This window comes from Pogona vitticeps, chromosome 4, assembly GCF_051106095.1.
Source record: "Pogona vitticeps strain Pit_001003342236 chromosome 4, PviZW2.1, whole genome shotgun sequence".
Classification (NCBI taxonomy): domain Eukaryota; kingdom Metazoa; phylum Chordata; class Lepidosauria; order Squamata; family Agamidae; genus Pogona; species Pogona vitticeps.
Window position 1 is genome coordinate 209,758,950 of NC_135786.1, and position 18,144 is coordinate 209,777,093.

An 18,144-nucleotide genomic window follows, 5' to 3' on the forward strand; every position below is an offset into this window, starting at 1 on the left:
TAAGATCAAAGAAGAGTCAAATGATAAGGAAGATGTCTATCAAATACTATAACTGTACAATCATTCTAGCTGGCTGGATAGCTCAGCTGTTTAGATATCGGTCAGGAGTTCGATTCCTCACTTTGCCTGCATGGCTTTGGTTGAGCTACAAAGAAGAAAGGAATGGAAAACCAATTCTATGTATTCTCTACTAGAAAATCCTGAAAAGGGTTACCATACATCGGAACTGTCTTGATGACATACTATTACATGTTTCCCTGAAAATAAGACAGTGTCTTATATTAATTTTTGCTCCAAAAAAAAATGCATCATTTATTTTATTATTTATTTATTTATTGCACTTATATGCAGCCCATCTAGACATGGTCTACTCTGGGTGGCTCACAACATACAAATAGAAACAATTTAAAATATACACAATTTACATAGATAAAACAGAGAAATATAAAATCAAAGAACTTACAATTTTAACAATTAATTTAAAAGTAAAGAGTCCCAAGATGGCACAAGTTAAAAGGAAAGAAATAAGAAATAAGCATCACTTAATTGACTGGGCTTATTTTCAGGGGATGCTTTATTTTTTCATGTACAACAATCTACATTTATTCAAATACAGTCATGCCATCTTCTTCTGGTTGCTGCACGATGTTGCACAATGGTGGAGGGCAGGGTTTCACTTAACTGGGGCTTATTTTGGGGGTAGGGCTTATATTACGAACATCCTGAAAAATCATACTAGGTCTTATTTTCAGGTTAGGTCTTATTTTGGGGAAACAGAGAGATGGTGGTGTTGGTGTTATACCACTTTGACCCAATCAAAACTTAGTTTTAGCAAGAGGAGACCCACTGAATCCATGACATTTAGTTAGCAATTTAGCAAGTTTCCACTAATTTAATGGATCTACTTAAATTTGGACTAATAATTAAATTTAGGCCCCCATTTGCCTAATAGTACAAGTTATTATTGACACTAATGTGGTCAATACATACCTAAATTTAAAAAGTTCAGTTCCCATAATTTCTAGAATTCCTTCCACACTGGATTTGTGTTCTAAGACAGGCATGTTTGACCTTGATCTTCCAAAAAGGTTATATTTCAACTCCCAGAAAATGCATCTAGCCTGGACAAATCTGAGGTCCTCTCAAGCTTGCAGGGGCCTCACCACTGCCTGACTGCTTAGAAGCCTGGCTAAATACACTTGCATACATCTGACACATCTTTGCAGGTGTACACTAAAAGGAAATATTGCTGCTCATGGGCAAGCAGTCTTCAGGGAAGCTCATCCACTGTTACACACTAGTATGGCTATTAAACCATGGTAACCATACTGGAAAACACTGCCCATAAGAAAGCTGATGTTTTAGGCATAGTGTCACAGAGTTCAAGCAAACTCCTCCTCTTCCTCCCTTAGGCTTTAAGCATGTCCCATAGCAGCACCATGGTCTTCTTACTTTGGGGCTCAGGGAATCATCTTAACTACAAGAAATGATTCACATATCTTAATTACCAACTTCCTACATTCCTTCCAGTTGTGTCCTGACTACCATTTATTTAAAAAGTTCATAGAAAGTTTAGTCTTATAAAAGGAAGTAACAAACAAATAATAACAGTGCAGTTCCTTGTTCCTCATGATAGAAGAAACACTTTTCTTATGATTTTGCAGTTTGAGATTCCACAAATCTCTTACAATGGATTGCTGTCAATGATATTACAGAAGCAAGAGTCATGTTACAGTTTCCAATATGCAGTGTTCTAAATGGAACAAACAAGCCTAGAAGCCAAATCTATCACTCTTTGTAGCTGTTTGCAAACCAAAAGACCTCCCTCTTCTTTCCTTCCTAAACCAGGATATTTTGCACAGCTGGAAGCAGAACAGGAAATATCAGAGAACAGCAAATATGCAGTAATGGTTCTTTGAGAAGGTAAAAGTCTTGGCTTCCTACACACACACACTTTGCTTGCTGGTTTGTAGGTCTGATGCTTTCTGAAGATAATTTCAGGATTTTTCAGAACAGCAGAAAAATCAGGGCACATACTGAAGATTGGGTAAAAAAGATAATCAATTAAGTACAAAGGGAACAAAGTATGATGTGGAAAATTATAGCTCAATACTTCTGACTTTGTTTCAGAAAAGAAATATCAGAAACACTTTTAATGTGCTTGATTATTACCGAATATTTTAAAGACACATCTGTACAGAAAAATACAGAGCAAGTTCATAAATGCAATCAGACTTCACAGGCCTGTTTAAATTTCTTGCACATTACTGATATAATGGGCAAGAAAGAAACTATGAGCATAATGGAAATTTTAAGATTATTGACTATTTTGCTACATAACAAATCACTTTACAATGGTCAACTTACCATATATGGCAGACAAAATAATTCACAGAAAGTAAAAACATTGTTTAAAGAAACTATAGGAGGGGAGATTTTCAAATGAGGAACACAATTCTCATAGCTCGTAATTCAAAGCAGAATGACATCTACCACCTATACTGGCAAGAGGCAATAGTGTAAATTATTATTTCTGACTGGTGGCAATAGTAACAGGTTCAGAATCCAAATGAATCAATCAAAATGTATAGCCAGCTCACACTAACATGTAAATATGGTGACCTTTCAGGTTGGTAGTACCATGAACTAAACCACTCATGTGCATTCTAACATTAGCCTGATTAAGATACAACACTAAATCACAGCAGCCAGTTGCTGTCATGTTATGCAAGTCAAATTGATTTAAATAATCAATGGATTTAAATAAAAATGGATTTTTGATGATTTAAATTTTTTTAAAATTGAATTTTAAAAAATGTTCAATCAATTTGATTTTTGAAAATCATTTATTTTTATCCACCGTATCACCTTATTTATCTCTAAGTAGTCAACATTGGCAAATTTTAAAAACTGCCCCCTCACAAACATACTTCAACTAAGCCATCCTCAGGTTGTGTTTGCACTGGTTTCTACTTCTTTATGGGAGTTTTTCAGGCAGCTTTTGCCTCAGGTGTGTCTTTCCAAGCTGCTTTGATACGCAGCTTGGTGTGCTTGGTATGCTATGCTGCTTGGCATAAAACATTATGGAAGGAAAAAAATCTACTGAAACCACCCCCCAAAAAAGGCTTTCAAGTAGTCTCGCAAATGATATAATGGCAGTCTTTCTAAAAAGTCAGCCCTGTGAAAAGCAGCATGTGATAGCACTCAAAATGGGACCTTTGACCTTTCCAAAGTAGTAACTTTTAATAGCAGCAGGAACAGTACACTAGGAGAACAAAGCACAGTGTATTGATAAAGGCAACAGAGATGACTGCTGTTGAGAGCCAGGAATGAGAACAGGCTTCTTTTCTCATTTAACTTAATTTAATTATATATGTTAGTTTTGTTATTTTATGGTAAGAAAGTTTCACTGTCCTTGTGCCATTCTTTGATTCTACACCAGAGTCTGACCCAAGTACAATACCAAGAACCTAACCATGGTTTACTGAATTAATCTTGGAAAAAGCCATGGTTTAGCAGGGAAATGTGCTCAGTACTTTGCAGTCAAAGTGCCTAAAGAGGTGAGAGGAAGATCCCTGTCAGATGAAACAAAAGGGTAATCTAGTCCAGCATCCTGTTTCCCCACATTAGCCAAGTGCTTATGGAAAGAACAGCAGAGGACATGAATGGAACAGCCCTCTCCGGCTGTTGTTCCCAAGCAGCTACAGTGGTACCTTGACTAACAAACTTAATCCGTATTGGAATGGCGTTCGTATGTCAAAAAGTTTGTTAAGTCGAGGCAAACCTTTCCACAGGAATGCACTGAAAACCATTTAATCTGTACCCGCTGTTTTTTGTTTGTATGTCGAGGTGCTGTTCGTAGGTAGAGGCATTAGTTCCCACAGGAACTAATGCAAAGCTGGTTAATCCATACTCTACCACTGGGGGGGGGGGATTTTTTTTATTTTTTCTTCTTTGACCTAAGATGAACTTAGGTCAAAAAAGGGCAGGAAAGTTTTTTTTTCTTTTTGGTTCGTAAGTTGAGGCTCCGTTCGCAAGCTGAAGCAACTTTTTGCAAATGGAGCCGTTCGTAACTCGAATAGTTCGCAAGTGGAGACATTTGTAAGTCAAGGTACCACTGTAGTATTCATGATATGCTGTCTCAGACATGGTAGACAGTTTAGAACTATCGTGATTAGAAACCACTGATATTCTTATCTTCCATGAATAAGTTTTCCTTTAAAACATTTAATATTATGCAGGTGAAATAGTTCAAACAGATCATCATCATCTCAGAACTGCTTAGTTGGAAGGGACCCTATGGATCATTGAGTCCAGCCTCTGTCAAGGAGGCCCAGTGGGGAATCAAACTTTCAACCATGCCTAAAGCACTGAGCTATCCAGCAGATAAAGCAACTATGCTATAATCAAAACCTAAAATGCAGATGATCCTTTTCATTTGACACCAACCCTATATAACAGTACAAAAAGGACTGATGATTTAAAGATAATTAACAATTCTACCAGTTATCTTATTCCTGACAGATTTGATTTCTGCCATGTCTCCAAGTTTTTGTCATATATATAGCTACACTCAGGAAAATCAATGACTTTATGAATGCATAACTAGATGCAGTGTTACAACCAAAGTTTCTCAGCAAAATAATTAGCTGCTGTAGATACAGATAGCTATTACAAGTGTAGCAAATGCCTGCAGTCTGTCTTCCATGCCTTCGCTCTTCTTCCCCAAACCACAGATGTGAATACATTATAAACATTGAAGGGATATGGCATGCCTAGGAGACATGGCAGGGACTGAAGTAGTGAATATAGTGAGAATCAGTGAGGGGAATTCAGACTGTGCTTTCCAGAGGCCATATCCCATTCCTGAACTGGTGAAATATAAAATATGTACAGAGAAACTTGATGATCAGCAGATGTTGTTACAAACTATGATGGAGGCTACAGTGGAGACAGCCTTTTACAAATGCAAAAGATGGGAAGAATTCTTTATTAAAAATCTGTTTACTCCAACATTTAAGGGGCAATGGTGCAATCCAATGGAAGTATTATGTTTATGTGCAGTAAGGGCTAGGCTGCATCCTTAGGCAAAAAGAGTTACAAAAAAAGTAGTCATCAGAGTCCATGGCTCAAGCCAAAAATGGTGCAGCTCATTGATCCACTTAAATTGCAGGGAGCGGAAAGAAGGTCATCAGATGGTCAGTTCTGCAGAGGCTAGAGAAAGAGGGCACATGCAAGAAGTGGTTTAATGAGTTGTCTCCCACAAACTAACTGCCTGAGCTCACACCATTTATAACTCCCAGCATGCCCACATGTCCAACTGTTTCCAATTAACTATCAAGGAACCTTGAAACTGCTCTAGCTTTTACTTGAATCTTCTGATTCTTTGCCTTTGTATTAGGCAAATAGGCCTCACACCAAGCGGCTAGCCCTGCAGTGCTCTGGAACAATTGGGAGGAAAAGAGGGACCGCCACAGCCAGAGGTGAGAGTGGACAGTCCGGCCCTAGGAGCTGGACCTTCATTAACTCTAGCTGCGCGAGGATATTCGTATTCTTATATGAATACATGCATCTCTACTTGTGACCTTACAGAGGCATTTGGACTACAACTCTCATAATCCCTCCTTATTTAGTAAGCTGGGCTGCAGCAAACTCTAGAAGGCCAGTTATGTAGTATATTGCACAATCAAACATCTCTTTCAATTATTTCTTGACTTTTGTGCCCAAAACATGGATCTCTCACAAAACATGGATCTCTCACAAAACTAGACAACTGCTGTAGCTGAGGAACAACCACTGCAGCAGCAGTTGTCTGCAGGCTTTCCTGAAATTAAGTCCTACTTACAATGGCATTTACATCTGAGGAAAAATTGAGCAAGACACCCTGTGTGCTGTAGTGTACAGAGTGATAAACTAAAGATGCATAGATTCAAATCCTCACTGCCTCATGGAAGCTCACTGGGTGAGTGTAACTGGTAGAACTATTTAAATATATCACTTACTTTAAAAGTCCTATTTGGATCCCTATAAGTCAGTTCTGACTTGATGGCACATAATAAGTATAAAAAAATAGATAGCTTTGCACTGCAAACTGGACTGAACAACAATAGTATGCATTGAAAGACCAACAGTAAAACAATTATCATTTCACAGATGGCTTCTATTCCTTCTGTACAGTTTCATTCTTAACAAGAAGGCCAGGAAACAAATTCACTAATCATACTACTCAGAGCCTTGTTATGTATCTAAGAAATCCATTTTAGGAAATGACTCACAAAGCAAGTACTTTAGAAAAACGGGCAAAGTGGAATTTGGTTTAACTGAATGGCTATAGTAATAGTTAAAGAAAAAAACATTTTGTACTTTAGCTGCAATTTTCAAGTCATTTTTTAATGACTTGCTGATGATTGGAGGAGATTCTGTACAGAGCATCCATTGTGCTTGGTAATCCCTACAGAAATCTCGACAATTAAAATCTGAGATTTCAAGGACCAATCTCTTACAGATTTGGAGCAGAAACCATCACTGAGTACACAGGCACAGGTCTTCCCAATATACTATGTATTAACCTTCAGGTCACCAATTCCTAGAATCACTATTAAGTCAGAAGCAATTTGATGGCACATAGGAACAAATGCACTGAGATCATCATCATCATCTTAGAACTGCAGAGTTGGAAGGGACCCTATGGATCATCCAGTCCAGCTCCTGTCAAGGAGGCACAGTGGAGAATTGAACTCTCAACCTCTGGTTCTGCATCCAGATACCTAATACACTGAGCTATGATTGAATACATTCACAAAAACACAGAAATATTTGTTGTGCAAGAAGTGAAATTGCACTTCAAAATGTTTTTATTGATTATATACATAATAATTTGGATTCTTCACAGACCAAGTCATATCTTAAATACTCATGCATTAAAATATGCTAACAGTGAATAGCCATATGCAAGAGTATGATGTGAATGGTTGCCAGGCAACCAAATAATTGAAATAAAGGTCTCCCAAACAGCATATAACTCCTATTTGGTAGAGAGAAAAAAGAGAAAGCTTTAAGTAAGTGCAATTCATTAAAAGCAATTCATTTCAATTTGAAATCAAATCTGTTTGGTAGGAAACAGTCTACTTTTCTGCAAACAGCTGATGTGATGCTTGTCTGAAAGAAGTTCTGTGGAATGTCTCACTACTTTAAAGGAATTCAAGCATCCAGGGCCAGGTGAACTGCAAGCCAATAGTGTTAAAGGAATTTGCAGAAGTAATCTCAGGCCCATGGTCTGTAATCTTTTAGAATTCTTAGAGAACAGGCGAGGTCCATAAAGACTGGAAGTGGACAAATGCTATTTCCATCTCCAGAAGAGATCAAAGATCTGGGCAACAACCAAGCAGCCAACTTCACATCAATACCAGAGAAGCTTCTAGAACTGATAATAAAAAATGTGATGATTATTTGGAACCAGCAGGGGTTTTCCAGCAGTAAGTCAAGCCACACTGACCTCATCAATCTCTCACTTTTTAAACAGAGTTCCAAGATTTTTGTGGATTTAGCATATCTTGATTTCAGCAAGTCACTTAGCAAGGTCCCCCCAACAATATGCTTGTGGACAAGCTGATAGAATGTGGACTAGACAATGCTGCTGTTAAGTGCATCTACAATTGACTGAATGAGTATTCCAAAACAGTGGACAACATATTGAAGAGTTGTCACCAAGTAGACCAAGCAAATTTCTTTTCTATCATTCCAGAGGACAGGGCTCAAATCCATGAATACAATTTAAAAGAAAGACAAATTTGCCTAAACATTAAGAATAACTTGAAGAGCTGTTCTGTGCTGGAATGGCCTGCTTCACAAGACAGCGTACTCTCCTTTGCTGGAGGTTTTTAGATATTTTTTTTTACTCCACCTTTCTCCTTAAAAAGGGACCCAAGGTGGTTTACATTCTTAAAAGACAAGATTTAAAAGAAAAAAGGAAGCATACAAATATTAAAAAATAATCAAAGATATAATAAATACGGTAAACAAAATCAACACAAAAAATGCAAACCAACAAGTCATACCACTCAATTTAGAACCCCTCTCAAACAGCCAATCCCTAATGGAAAGCCTGTCTGAAGAGAAAGGTCTTTGCCCACTTGCAGAAGGACAGGAAAGATGGGGCCAGCCTGGCCTGTTATAGGAAGGATCTCCAGAGTCTGGGTGCAGGGACAGAGAAAGCCTTCTTCCATGTCTCCACCAAGCACACCTGTGAGAGTGGTGGGACTGAGAGAGAGGCCTCCTTTGATAACCTTAACACCCAAGCAGCCTAATAAAGGGAGATACTGTTCTTGAGATACTTGGGACACAGGCTATTCAGGGCTTTATAAGTTAAAACCATCACTTCAGATTGTGCCCAAAATTGGATCTGTAGACAGTGGAGCTGCTGCTGTAACAGTGAGGTTATGTGATATCTGTAACCAGCCCCAGTTAACCAGCCCTTGCTGAAACTTCTGGACACTTTCCAAAGACAACCCCTCATAGAGCGTGTTACAGTAACTAAGGCATGTGTCACCACAGTCAGATCAGACCTCTCTAGGAACGGATGCAACTGGCACACCAGTTTTAACTGTGCAAATGCTCTCCTGGCTACTACTGAAACCTGGGTATCCAGGCTCAGAGACAAATCCAGAAGCACCCACAAGCTGTGCACCTGTGTTTTCAGAAGCAGCGTAACCCCATTCAGCACTAGCTGAATCCTTACGTATACATTTATCTGCCTTTCAGCTGAACAGGAATACCTCTGTCTTGTCTTGATTACTTTTCTGTTTATTCACCCTCATTCAGTCGATTACTGACACCGACACTGATCTAGAGCCAAAGTTGGAATGCCATATGTCAGGGAAGCTTTAACTAGGGATTTCCTATATTTGGGGGGGGGGGTTGAGTCACTGAATTCCTTCAATGCCACTATTTTATTATTTTCTGGTTCTATGCAATTATAATATGTGCCTCGGTGCTGGAAGCAACACAGGAGTTATATCCAGACATTCTGACAGTAGCCCAGCAAACACATAAAAGAAGGTTGGCATCATAGTGGTACACTATACATAGACAAACTCTGTATCTATGTGTTTATTATTTCTTTGGAAATAGCATCCACAGAGCTCTCCACCAGACATTCGTGGTGGCAAGAAATTGTTGCCACTTTCAATCAAAAGCAAGTACCTGCTCCACAATTATTGCTAAATTCTTCCTTCTTACCAAGGCAGCTCACAACAAACACTATCTAAACAGAAAGCAGGTTCAGAGTTTGGCATATCATACAAACCTTTCTGGATACTCCAAGCCATTTTTTAGGCCCATGAAGGAACACTCCATGAATAGGCAGAGGATTTGAGGAACACTGGTTTGAAAAGGCTTCCTTCAGTATAAAACACTCCCTTGAGGACAAACTTAATGTGAATCTGGCTGGATCAGACCAGACTAAAGGTATATAGCAGCTGTTCACTCTTCTCTCCCCTCATTTCTCATAAACTCTGCAGATGATTGCTACTATTTTGTAGTCAAGCTTTTTGGACCCATTGAATGTATAGATGAAGGAAGTTCTTTGCATCAAAAATCTATTCTAATGCAAGGATGGATGGTCAGAAGGCACTACTAAGGAGTGGTGTGTGGAAAAAGAAATGCAGTCCCAAAATCTCTGTTGACCTAATTTGCCCCTTTGCACAGGTAACGTAGGAAGCATTCTAACATCTATGCTGCATCTGATGACATAATAGCATGGTTCAGTTGGCACTGGCCGCCCGATTATAGGGAGCAAGCAATATGGGGGGGGGGGCAATAATTCTAGGCCTCATTTATACAGGTAGCCATGTAAGCATGACAAATATTAAGCACCAAAAAAAAGAAAGGTAGCCTCAAATGATCCTTCTATCCCCTTGCTTCTCATACCTAAAAAGGCCCCATGCTAGGTTGCTACAGCACATGAGGTATTGGTTGAAGAGCCTCTCAATTCAGTGAGTAATAACAAAGAACATTTTAGGGAACGGTTCTCCAGAAAGGCAAAATCAGACACACTACCAACAGAAGCATATTTAGATTATTAAAAATGGTATGCTATTCAATAGATAGTCAAAATTAATATTGATCCAGCCATCAATAGACTTCCAAACTTGATAAAACTTTGATTATATTAAAATATAGTGCATGACATAGCATTTTTATTATTGTGAAGGCTTCCTTAAAAAAAATCTTGTAACTCTTTTTAAAAAACAGTTTTAATAAACTATTATTACTTTCACAGTTCATGAACTGCCACTCAGCTGCAGCTGCCAGCTGCCAAAGTAGGCTGTACAACTGAGGCACATTAAAGTTTTTGTCCAAAAGACTTCTAGGGTGCTTGGGCTTGGGAGCTGCATATAAAGTGTGTTGCTTATCAACTGCCTCATGGAGCTTAAATCACTCTCTCAGTGATTTACAATTTAACTATGCAGGCTACACATTATCCCCACCCTCCAGCAAGCTGGATACTCAGTTTACTGACCTCAGAAGGATGGAAGGCTGAGGTGGCTACATGAGCTTTTCATGATCAAACTCAGGTTGTGAGCAGTCTTGACTGTAGTAGTGCAATTTAACCACTGTGTCACAAGGCGGTAACATATCACTATAACATACTGTAAATTGCCATGACAATCATCTAATTAAAAGGCAGGTTATAAATATTGTAAACTAATTAATAATCATACGCCTTTTCTCCTCCAAAGAGTCTCTTTACTATGTAGATATACAACCCACATCCACCAAAATGAAGTTATTGAAATGAATGCTGCTTTGCGGTCAAAGCTGATAATTCAGATATCATGGGGGCGGTGAATACACTCCTGGTTTTAGTTATAAGATCTCTCCATGGTGCTGAACCCCATCACCCAAATATGTTCAGGACCTTGAAGAGCATCTGTAAAGGTCAAACTGAAATCCAGGGCAGATTATATATATATAATTAGTTGTAATTTATATTTCTTTGTCACTTATCAAGTTTTGTCAGCCACTACCACAGTCTCAGGGTGGAGTGGATACCTCACACTGCACCGTCAGTTAATACAGTATACTCTAAAAATGACACAAACAAGAAGTCATCCACTTCTTGTTTAGAGTTTTCCAGATCTTTTTAAATTGCTTCCATTAGGATATTTGAGATCCCAACCACTAATTAAGAACACTATCTAAATGAGAAAAATAGCCCAATTTTGCCAGACTTATCACTAACAGCTTACTCACTGCTTTGTACCATTTATTTAGAATTAAGTTCCATTTCATTCAAGGAAACTTAGTTTTAATCACTCATGCTTAAAATTCCTTGCTTGAAAAGAAGTTGAATTTTAAAATATACACTTATTTCCAAACAAATGTGTTTAGCTATGAAGTTACTAAACAGAGAAAGCTAAAAAGGTAATATGTAACAATTCCATGACAGCATACGACTAATTGTAAAAATCTGTCCATTATTAAAATCTGCAGTTTTGTCTTTGCTTTGTGCTATGAAAAAGAAAACTGTACATTTTTGCAATATTTCTCAGGGCTTTTGATTCAGGTGTGCTTTGTTACATAAGAAGCAATTTAACTTCCATATTTATTTAAAAGAGTAGTTTAAACCATGAAAGGATCTGAGTATAATAAAGCAACACCAGATAAAAAAGTCTCCCTAGATTGCTCTCAATAAAGTATTTCACAATGAGAGACAACGTTAATGGAAAGTAGGTTTTACTGACTAGCACCCAAAATAGGTGCTCCTCCACTCCAACATCTATTAGATTCCACTGGCCACTGACATTTTATTCACTCAATTAATACAGCTCGACTGGATTTTCAGTTGTTATTAACTTGTATGATTGATGATAGGGATTATATTGATTCTTGTTGATCAGCAACAAAACCCAATGTAATGTTCACTTTTACAGATCCAGCATTTCATATGTATTAGCTGAAATCCAATACCAAATTGCAACTAGAACAGGCCCACCGAATCAGTGGAACTTACAGAGGCATTGACTCACCAAGTCCCGACTGATTTAATGGACCCATTCTAGTGTAGACCTACTATTGGATTCCATCATTTGCTTTCAATAGTGATGAAATTCTACAATCACCTGGCTTAAAGATAGCCAGTCATCTGCAGTACATTATGTGCCATCAAGTCGGTTTCAACCCAAACATACTTTTCAAATTATGTGAAATTTTCATGGAACAGTATACCCCTGCCACACTGAGTGAATTTTCATGACTGAGAAGGAATTTGAACCCAGGTCTCCTGGATCTCAATCCAACAATCTATCTATTACACCAACGGTTCCCAACTTTGGTTCCCCAACTTTGGGTCCCCTTCAACTCACAGAAATCCTGGCCAGCACAGTTAGTGATGAAGGCTTCTAGGAATTTTAGTTTGAGAATATTTGGAACCCAAGGCTGGGAACCACTACACTACACCACATTGTCTCTCTATTCATCTGTGGTGAGTAGCAGTTGACTCCAGGCAACCAAGAAGGGAAAAATTTTATTGAGTCTGATTCGTTTTCTCTTAGTGCCACAAAAAAGTTATGTGGAAGACATACTAATAACTTGTGTTTCTGCAGTTTGTGGACGCATTACTATGAAACATTCTTGCTGTCAAGTGTTACTCAGGTTAAGAATATTATTGAAGTCAGACTATATGACATCTGCCTACTCATATGTAGGTCCTATTATCAATAGTATTCTAGATCATCCCATCTATGAACAACAGACATATAAGACAGATGGTCCTATGCCAGCAATATGCACCTCCTTGTTCATATGCTTCATGCCATTTTAATTCACTGTTCAAACTATATTCCATGCATATTAAAAGCAACTTTTCTAGTTTAGAAAGAATCCACAACTGTTCCATGCAACAGAAATGGCCAACTGGTGGTCAAAAGGCAGCATCGGCCTCTTGACAGGCTTTTGTCTCATATCCACCCGAGACTCAGAACAGCACAGAATAATGTTGGACCAAGATGTTGTTTCCTTTGCCTTCTTTTTCTGACCATCATCAGCCAGGAAGAAAGTGCACCAGTATCTTGGGTTTTTGTCCCCACTTCTTACATAGTTAAGAACCATTAACTTTTGAGTGCTAATGTAAAAAACAATGAGGCACTTCCATCCTCATGAAAACTAGATAGAAGGACATGAAACCTTCTGCTCTTTTGGCATCCTCCCGAGTACTCTTTAGGAGGCAATTATGTCACTGCTGGAAAATGATCTGGCTCACAGCAGTCTGCTTCATCATCCTCTCCAAAATTAAGAAGCTGACTGTCTTTGGCCTTCAATGCTACTCTTTTTTTCCTCCAGCTCTCCAATAAGTTCCTGTTTGCCACATCTCATGATACAATCAGATAACATTTTAGATGAGGGGAGGACTTGTGATTTTCTTTTTTTGCAGTAAATGCATGTGATCCACAGAGATCTCAAGTCTACCACTTGAAACTGGATTTCCTGCTGTTTCAGCTAGATTCGAGGCCAATTGGAGAACATGTCCAAATGAAACACAAAAAGATGACAGGACTCAACCATTTTCAACACTACACCCCCAGATTAACACTATGTAACAGGGATATTGTATTATATGGCCTTCAGTCAGGAGTCTGCTTCCACTGTTTGGCACATATACAGCTACTGGCCACACAAAACAGACATCCCATTCATCACAGATCTGTGCATGCAATCAAATGAACACAGGAATCTAATGAATTGAAATACATGAAACAGCATCTTTGAGCATGGAAGTTTGCATACAGATTAATAGTTTCTTGCTTGTGACACCAGACTGTGATCAAGGCGAAGACTGCTAACTGTTCTGACCTCTGTCCTCTGAAGATGCTGGCCATAGGGACTGGAGAAACGTTAGGAAGAAAAACCTTAAGAACATGGCCAAATAGCCTGGAAAACCCACAACAACCATCAGATCCCAGTCGTGAAAGCCTTCGAGAATACAGTGCCAACTGTGCTCACTCCGTTCTGATCTTCTGCAGTGCTTAGATTCTACTGAACATAATTCATACTGGCTACTCTACAGCCTTCTCATCTGGATAACAGTACAGCAGTATGGCAAAGTACACTGTAGCTATTGTCACATCTATATTATTCAGTACTGTTCCCTCAACAGGGCTCAACAAGTACCAGATGTCACTGAATACTGGTATTTAAAGGGCTCTTGTCTATCAATTACTATGTCTATTACATTAGCAAGATATACAAAGCAACATAGTGAAGCTCATATAGACCTAGACATAGATATAGAAAATTTGAGCTTTGGTCATTTCGTAATAGCATGCTACCAAAATATTCTGAATACATAATTAGGTTTCAGTATTAGAATTACAGCATTGTACCCAACTGTGTTATGTTGCAAAAATAATAATAATAATAATCAGAGCTTATGTAGGTGTCTCCTTCTCCTCAGTCCGTCACACTACAGTTCAGCCCAAACACAAAGGGTCCAGTTTTTTAAGTGCTTTCTGCCGCTACAGTGTTGTATGGAATCAAAGAAACCAAAATAATACAGTACTTCCCCACCAGATAAAGTTCTTAATTCCTTTGTGTAAAATAATGTAAGCCTGTTTAAAAAAAAAAAAAAAAACAGATGGCTACCAGAAACCAGACTTACATTCATCTGTAACAGGTGTCATGTTGGCATTTTCTATTTCAGTATTGTTAAGGTGACAAAAATGGTCAACAAATATTTGAATAAATAATTCCCAACTATGTTAAAGAATAATCACCATGAAATTAGAATGTATTTCCCAGATTATCAGCAAGATGTGTTAAGCAGCCATAAATAGAAGACAATGGATTCTTGGTGTGTATTAGCAACCCCCCCAGTTTCTCTGCTTATTTAAATTACTCCTGGAACAAAATCTGTTGCGTTCAAGTAGGGATGACTTCTTTGTGATTTATTGTCCTGCAACAGTGCTTTATGGGCCTGATGCTGACACAGAAAAATCCATGGCACCGTGTCACCAGAATGCTGCCAAGTCCTTAGCCTCATATTCCCCCAGCACTGTAACCACGGCTGCTCCGTTTTACAACAAATGGTACTTGAAAAGCTCTCAGGCTTATACTCAAAGATAAATGGAAATTAATTTTCCTTCAACCTGGCAGCAGAACGAAGTAGCTGATTTCAAGGAGGCAAATGAAGATAAGCAGAACACCACTGTTTGCTCTAAGACAGCAACAAAATCATTCTAAGACCCAGGGAAAAAAATCCCTGGTTCTCTGGAAATTAAGTTCACTAACACCAGCACCTAAGCATTTAAAATTTCTTCCTAGGTCTGGGTTACCCTTTGTAAGATTCTGAAAAGGTTCAGAAACATTACACAGCAGGGTCTACCTATCACAGGTAGTATCAATATGTTTTGGACTACAACTCCCATCAACCCTGAGCCAGATGGCAGGTTGAGAGACTTGTAGTAGTTTGGGGGAAGCCTGCTGTAGAACAAAGAAATACACATGCTATGAACTACATTCTGCACATGTGCATACCCCTTTATAGGCACTGGTATCACTATGGTGAGATGCCTCATCATACAGTAAATTAGCAGCAAGAAGAGTAATAATTGTAACACCAGTAATAATGATGGTGACAGTTAAACAAAATGCTGCTTGGAAGAACAGAACACTGAATGCCCTTTTCTCACTTTTCCTCACTGATAAGCCTTCTTCACACATCACTGCTAAATTTGAGTTGACTTTTCCCCTTTCCCCTCTTGGCTGCTCCTTGCCTCTTCCCAGATTCCCAACAGACAAAACCACCTTCTTCTTCTCCTCTGCCTTTTAGTACCATCTCCTGCTGGCCAGTTTCCTGCAGAGCAGACTGCTAGCCCCTCAACTAGCTGTGACGGGAGGGAAATGGTTCCAGAGTTGGACCAGCTTTCTTACGCCTTTAATGGGTGGCATTACCAAGACAAGGCATTACTGAGAGGCTTTTTCTCCTCAGCACTACCCTGACACTTCTCACTGGAATAAGAGGAATCAAGACTGACATAAAGGAGGCTATCAAAAGGGAGAGCCAGCCCAGCTGACTGGCCCTCACAGTGTGTTCAACTTCAAGGATCCTTATCAGGGTTGGGCCAAAATGTGGGGCAGATAGGGGTTGGTGGAGAGGCTCATCATACTAATGCGTGGGATGACCCTTTCCCATCGAGCATTCAGCCTAGATGTAAAAGAATGGGGGGGGGTGTAATTAATTGGGAGAGGGACAATAATTGCTAATTGGGGAAAGGGGGGGGTGAGGTGAGGCCATTGAACATGAAGAAGACAAGATGGGATGCTCCATAAATGTTTTAAGGATAAAATAAAGCCAATAGGAAGCAGGCAGAAGCTTTATCTAACAATGACATATCCTTAGAAGAGCCAAGTAATACACAGGACAATATGGTGGAAATTCTTTGCTCAAAATTTGGGAGCATGAATCATGTATTTTTAAAAAGGGGCATCCAGTCCTAGGTTATGAAATCTCTAAAACCAAAGGAATGACAGTCAGAGAAGACAACAGATGTACACAAGTAGGGGTGGGGTGGAGAGATAGACAGCAGATTCAAAAGTGGTAACGGGATCAGAAAGGGGAGACCTGGAGGTGTGTAATCAGTGAAACACAATAAGTGTCAGGCAACATGGGAACTGTGAGGGATGTGTGGTCTCTGTGAAGTTTCGTACCAAAAAGGTGAAAGGGAGATGTGTATAAGCATGGGAATACCATGGAGAAACTAGAGGAAATGAACTTGTACACATACATATGCACTTGCACCTAAATTGATGTCAGATGCATTCAAACACACAATAAAAGTGAGGCCAATGTGAACACCTGACAGTATGTCACTGACAGCAGTGAACTGGAATAAATTGAAGCTCCATTCCTATGTAAGTCAGTATGGCTTACTTCTGAGTAGGCATGCACAAGACTGGGTTGTCATATCCTGACCTAGCAAAGACCCACTAAACCTAAATGATCTCAGGCTGGGACATAAAAATATAAGCACACCTTGGGGGAAAAAAACTGAGGAGAGGGAGAGAGAGAGAGAGAGAGAGAGAGAGAGAGAGAGATGAAACCAGCACAAATCCTATCCGGATGTTGTTCACATTTGAACCAGGTTCTGCTCCACCTCCTGACTCATTCAATCACACACTAACCCGGAGGTGGGGGGGGCATCCGTTTGAGCCCAACTTCTGGAAGCCCAGTAGAGAAGCTCACAGGAAGGTTTTTTTAAAAGGACACAAAAGCAGCCTTGGTCCGCTTAGGAACAATAAGCGATTTCCTTTCTCACACACGAAGGTTTGTCCTTTTAAAGGCGAGAGGGGGAGAATTAGCCATATAAAGTCCTGATCTCCCTTAAGCCCCTTGAAACGGTCTCGTGCGCCTCCGTCCAGCCGGCCGCGGGTTTTATTTTGGTGGGTGCGCGTGTGGGTCGGCGGGTGGGTGGGTGCGCGCACGCTTTGCGAGTTGCGCGTCCCAGCCACCCCTTCTCTATTTGCAAAAAAAAAAAGAGGGGGGGGGACCCTCCGGGCACAATCGTAGCTTTCCTGGGACAACGGGATCGCCAGGCTAAAGAGACCTTCGCTGGAGACAGGAAACTCTCTGAACTGTACGTAGGAAGCAAAAGCATCCTGGCTCTCCTCTCGGAAGCTGGACAGTCTGTTTTTCTCTCCCACCCATTCTTAAAGAAACAAAAAGAATTAGCTCGAACATTGGGGTAAGGGGGGGAGAGAAACAGCAGCCAAAATCCACCCCCCCACACACACACACACACACATATATACACACACCTGATCTTACCTCTACATTGAAATACTGCTCCCCTCTGCACCCAGTAGTAGCGCATAAAATCCAAAGCAAGGCTTGCAAGAAAAACACCCTGGAATGATGCACGAAATCCCCCCGGGTTGCAGTGCTGAAGGCGGGTAGGATCATAGTGGACTGTGCTTCCGTGGAGAAGGCAGACGGAGGAAAGCTCTGGCGCTCTCGGTTCGGCGCTGCCCCCGCTCCTCCTTCGCCGCCCCGCTTTTTCTTCCCTTCCGGACACCCCCCCCCTCAAAAAAACACAAAAAAACAGGGCGCGCGCACCAAAGGTTTTAAAGATATCGGTGTAGGTGTGTGTG

The 18,144-nt window shown here is 39.8% G+C and overlaps 1 protein-coding gene across 3 annotated transcripts in view; it reads right to left on the minus strand.

Annotated features, from left to right (window-relative positions):
* The window catches only part of MMP16 (matrix metallopeptidase 16), a 219,727-nt gene extending 201,632 nt beyond the window's left edge, over positions 1-18,095 (minus strand). For 2 of the 3 annotated variants that reach the window (XM_020804979.3, XM_020804978.3), the window contains exon 1: positions 17,822-18,088. In XM_020804979.3, coding sequence (XP_020660638.2) covers positions 17,822-17,956 — 135 coding nt within the window. In that variant the 5' untranslated portion in view covers positions 17,957-18,088. Of the gene's footprint in view, positions 1-17,821 lie in introns of all 3 variants that reach the window. The other variant, XM_078393582.1, reaches the window with a different exon arrangement.
* Between the last annotated feature and the right edge of the window lie 49 nt (positions 18,096-18,144).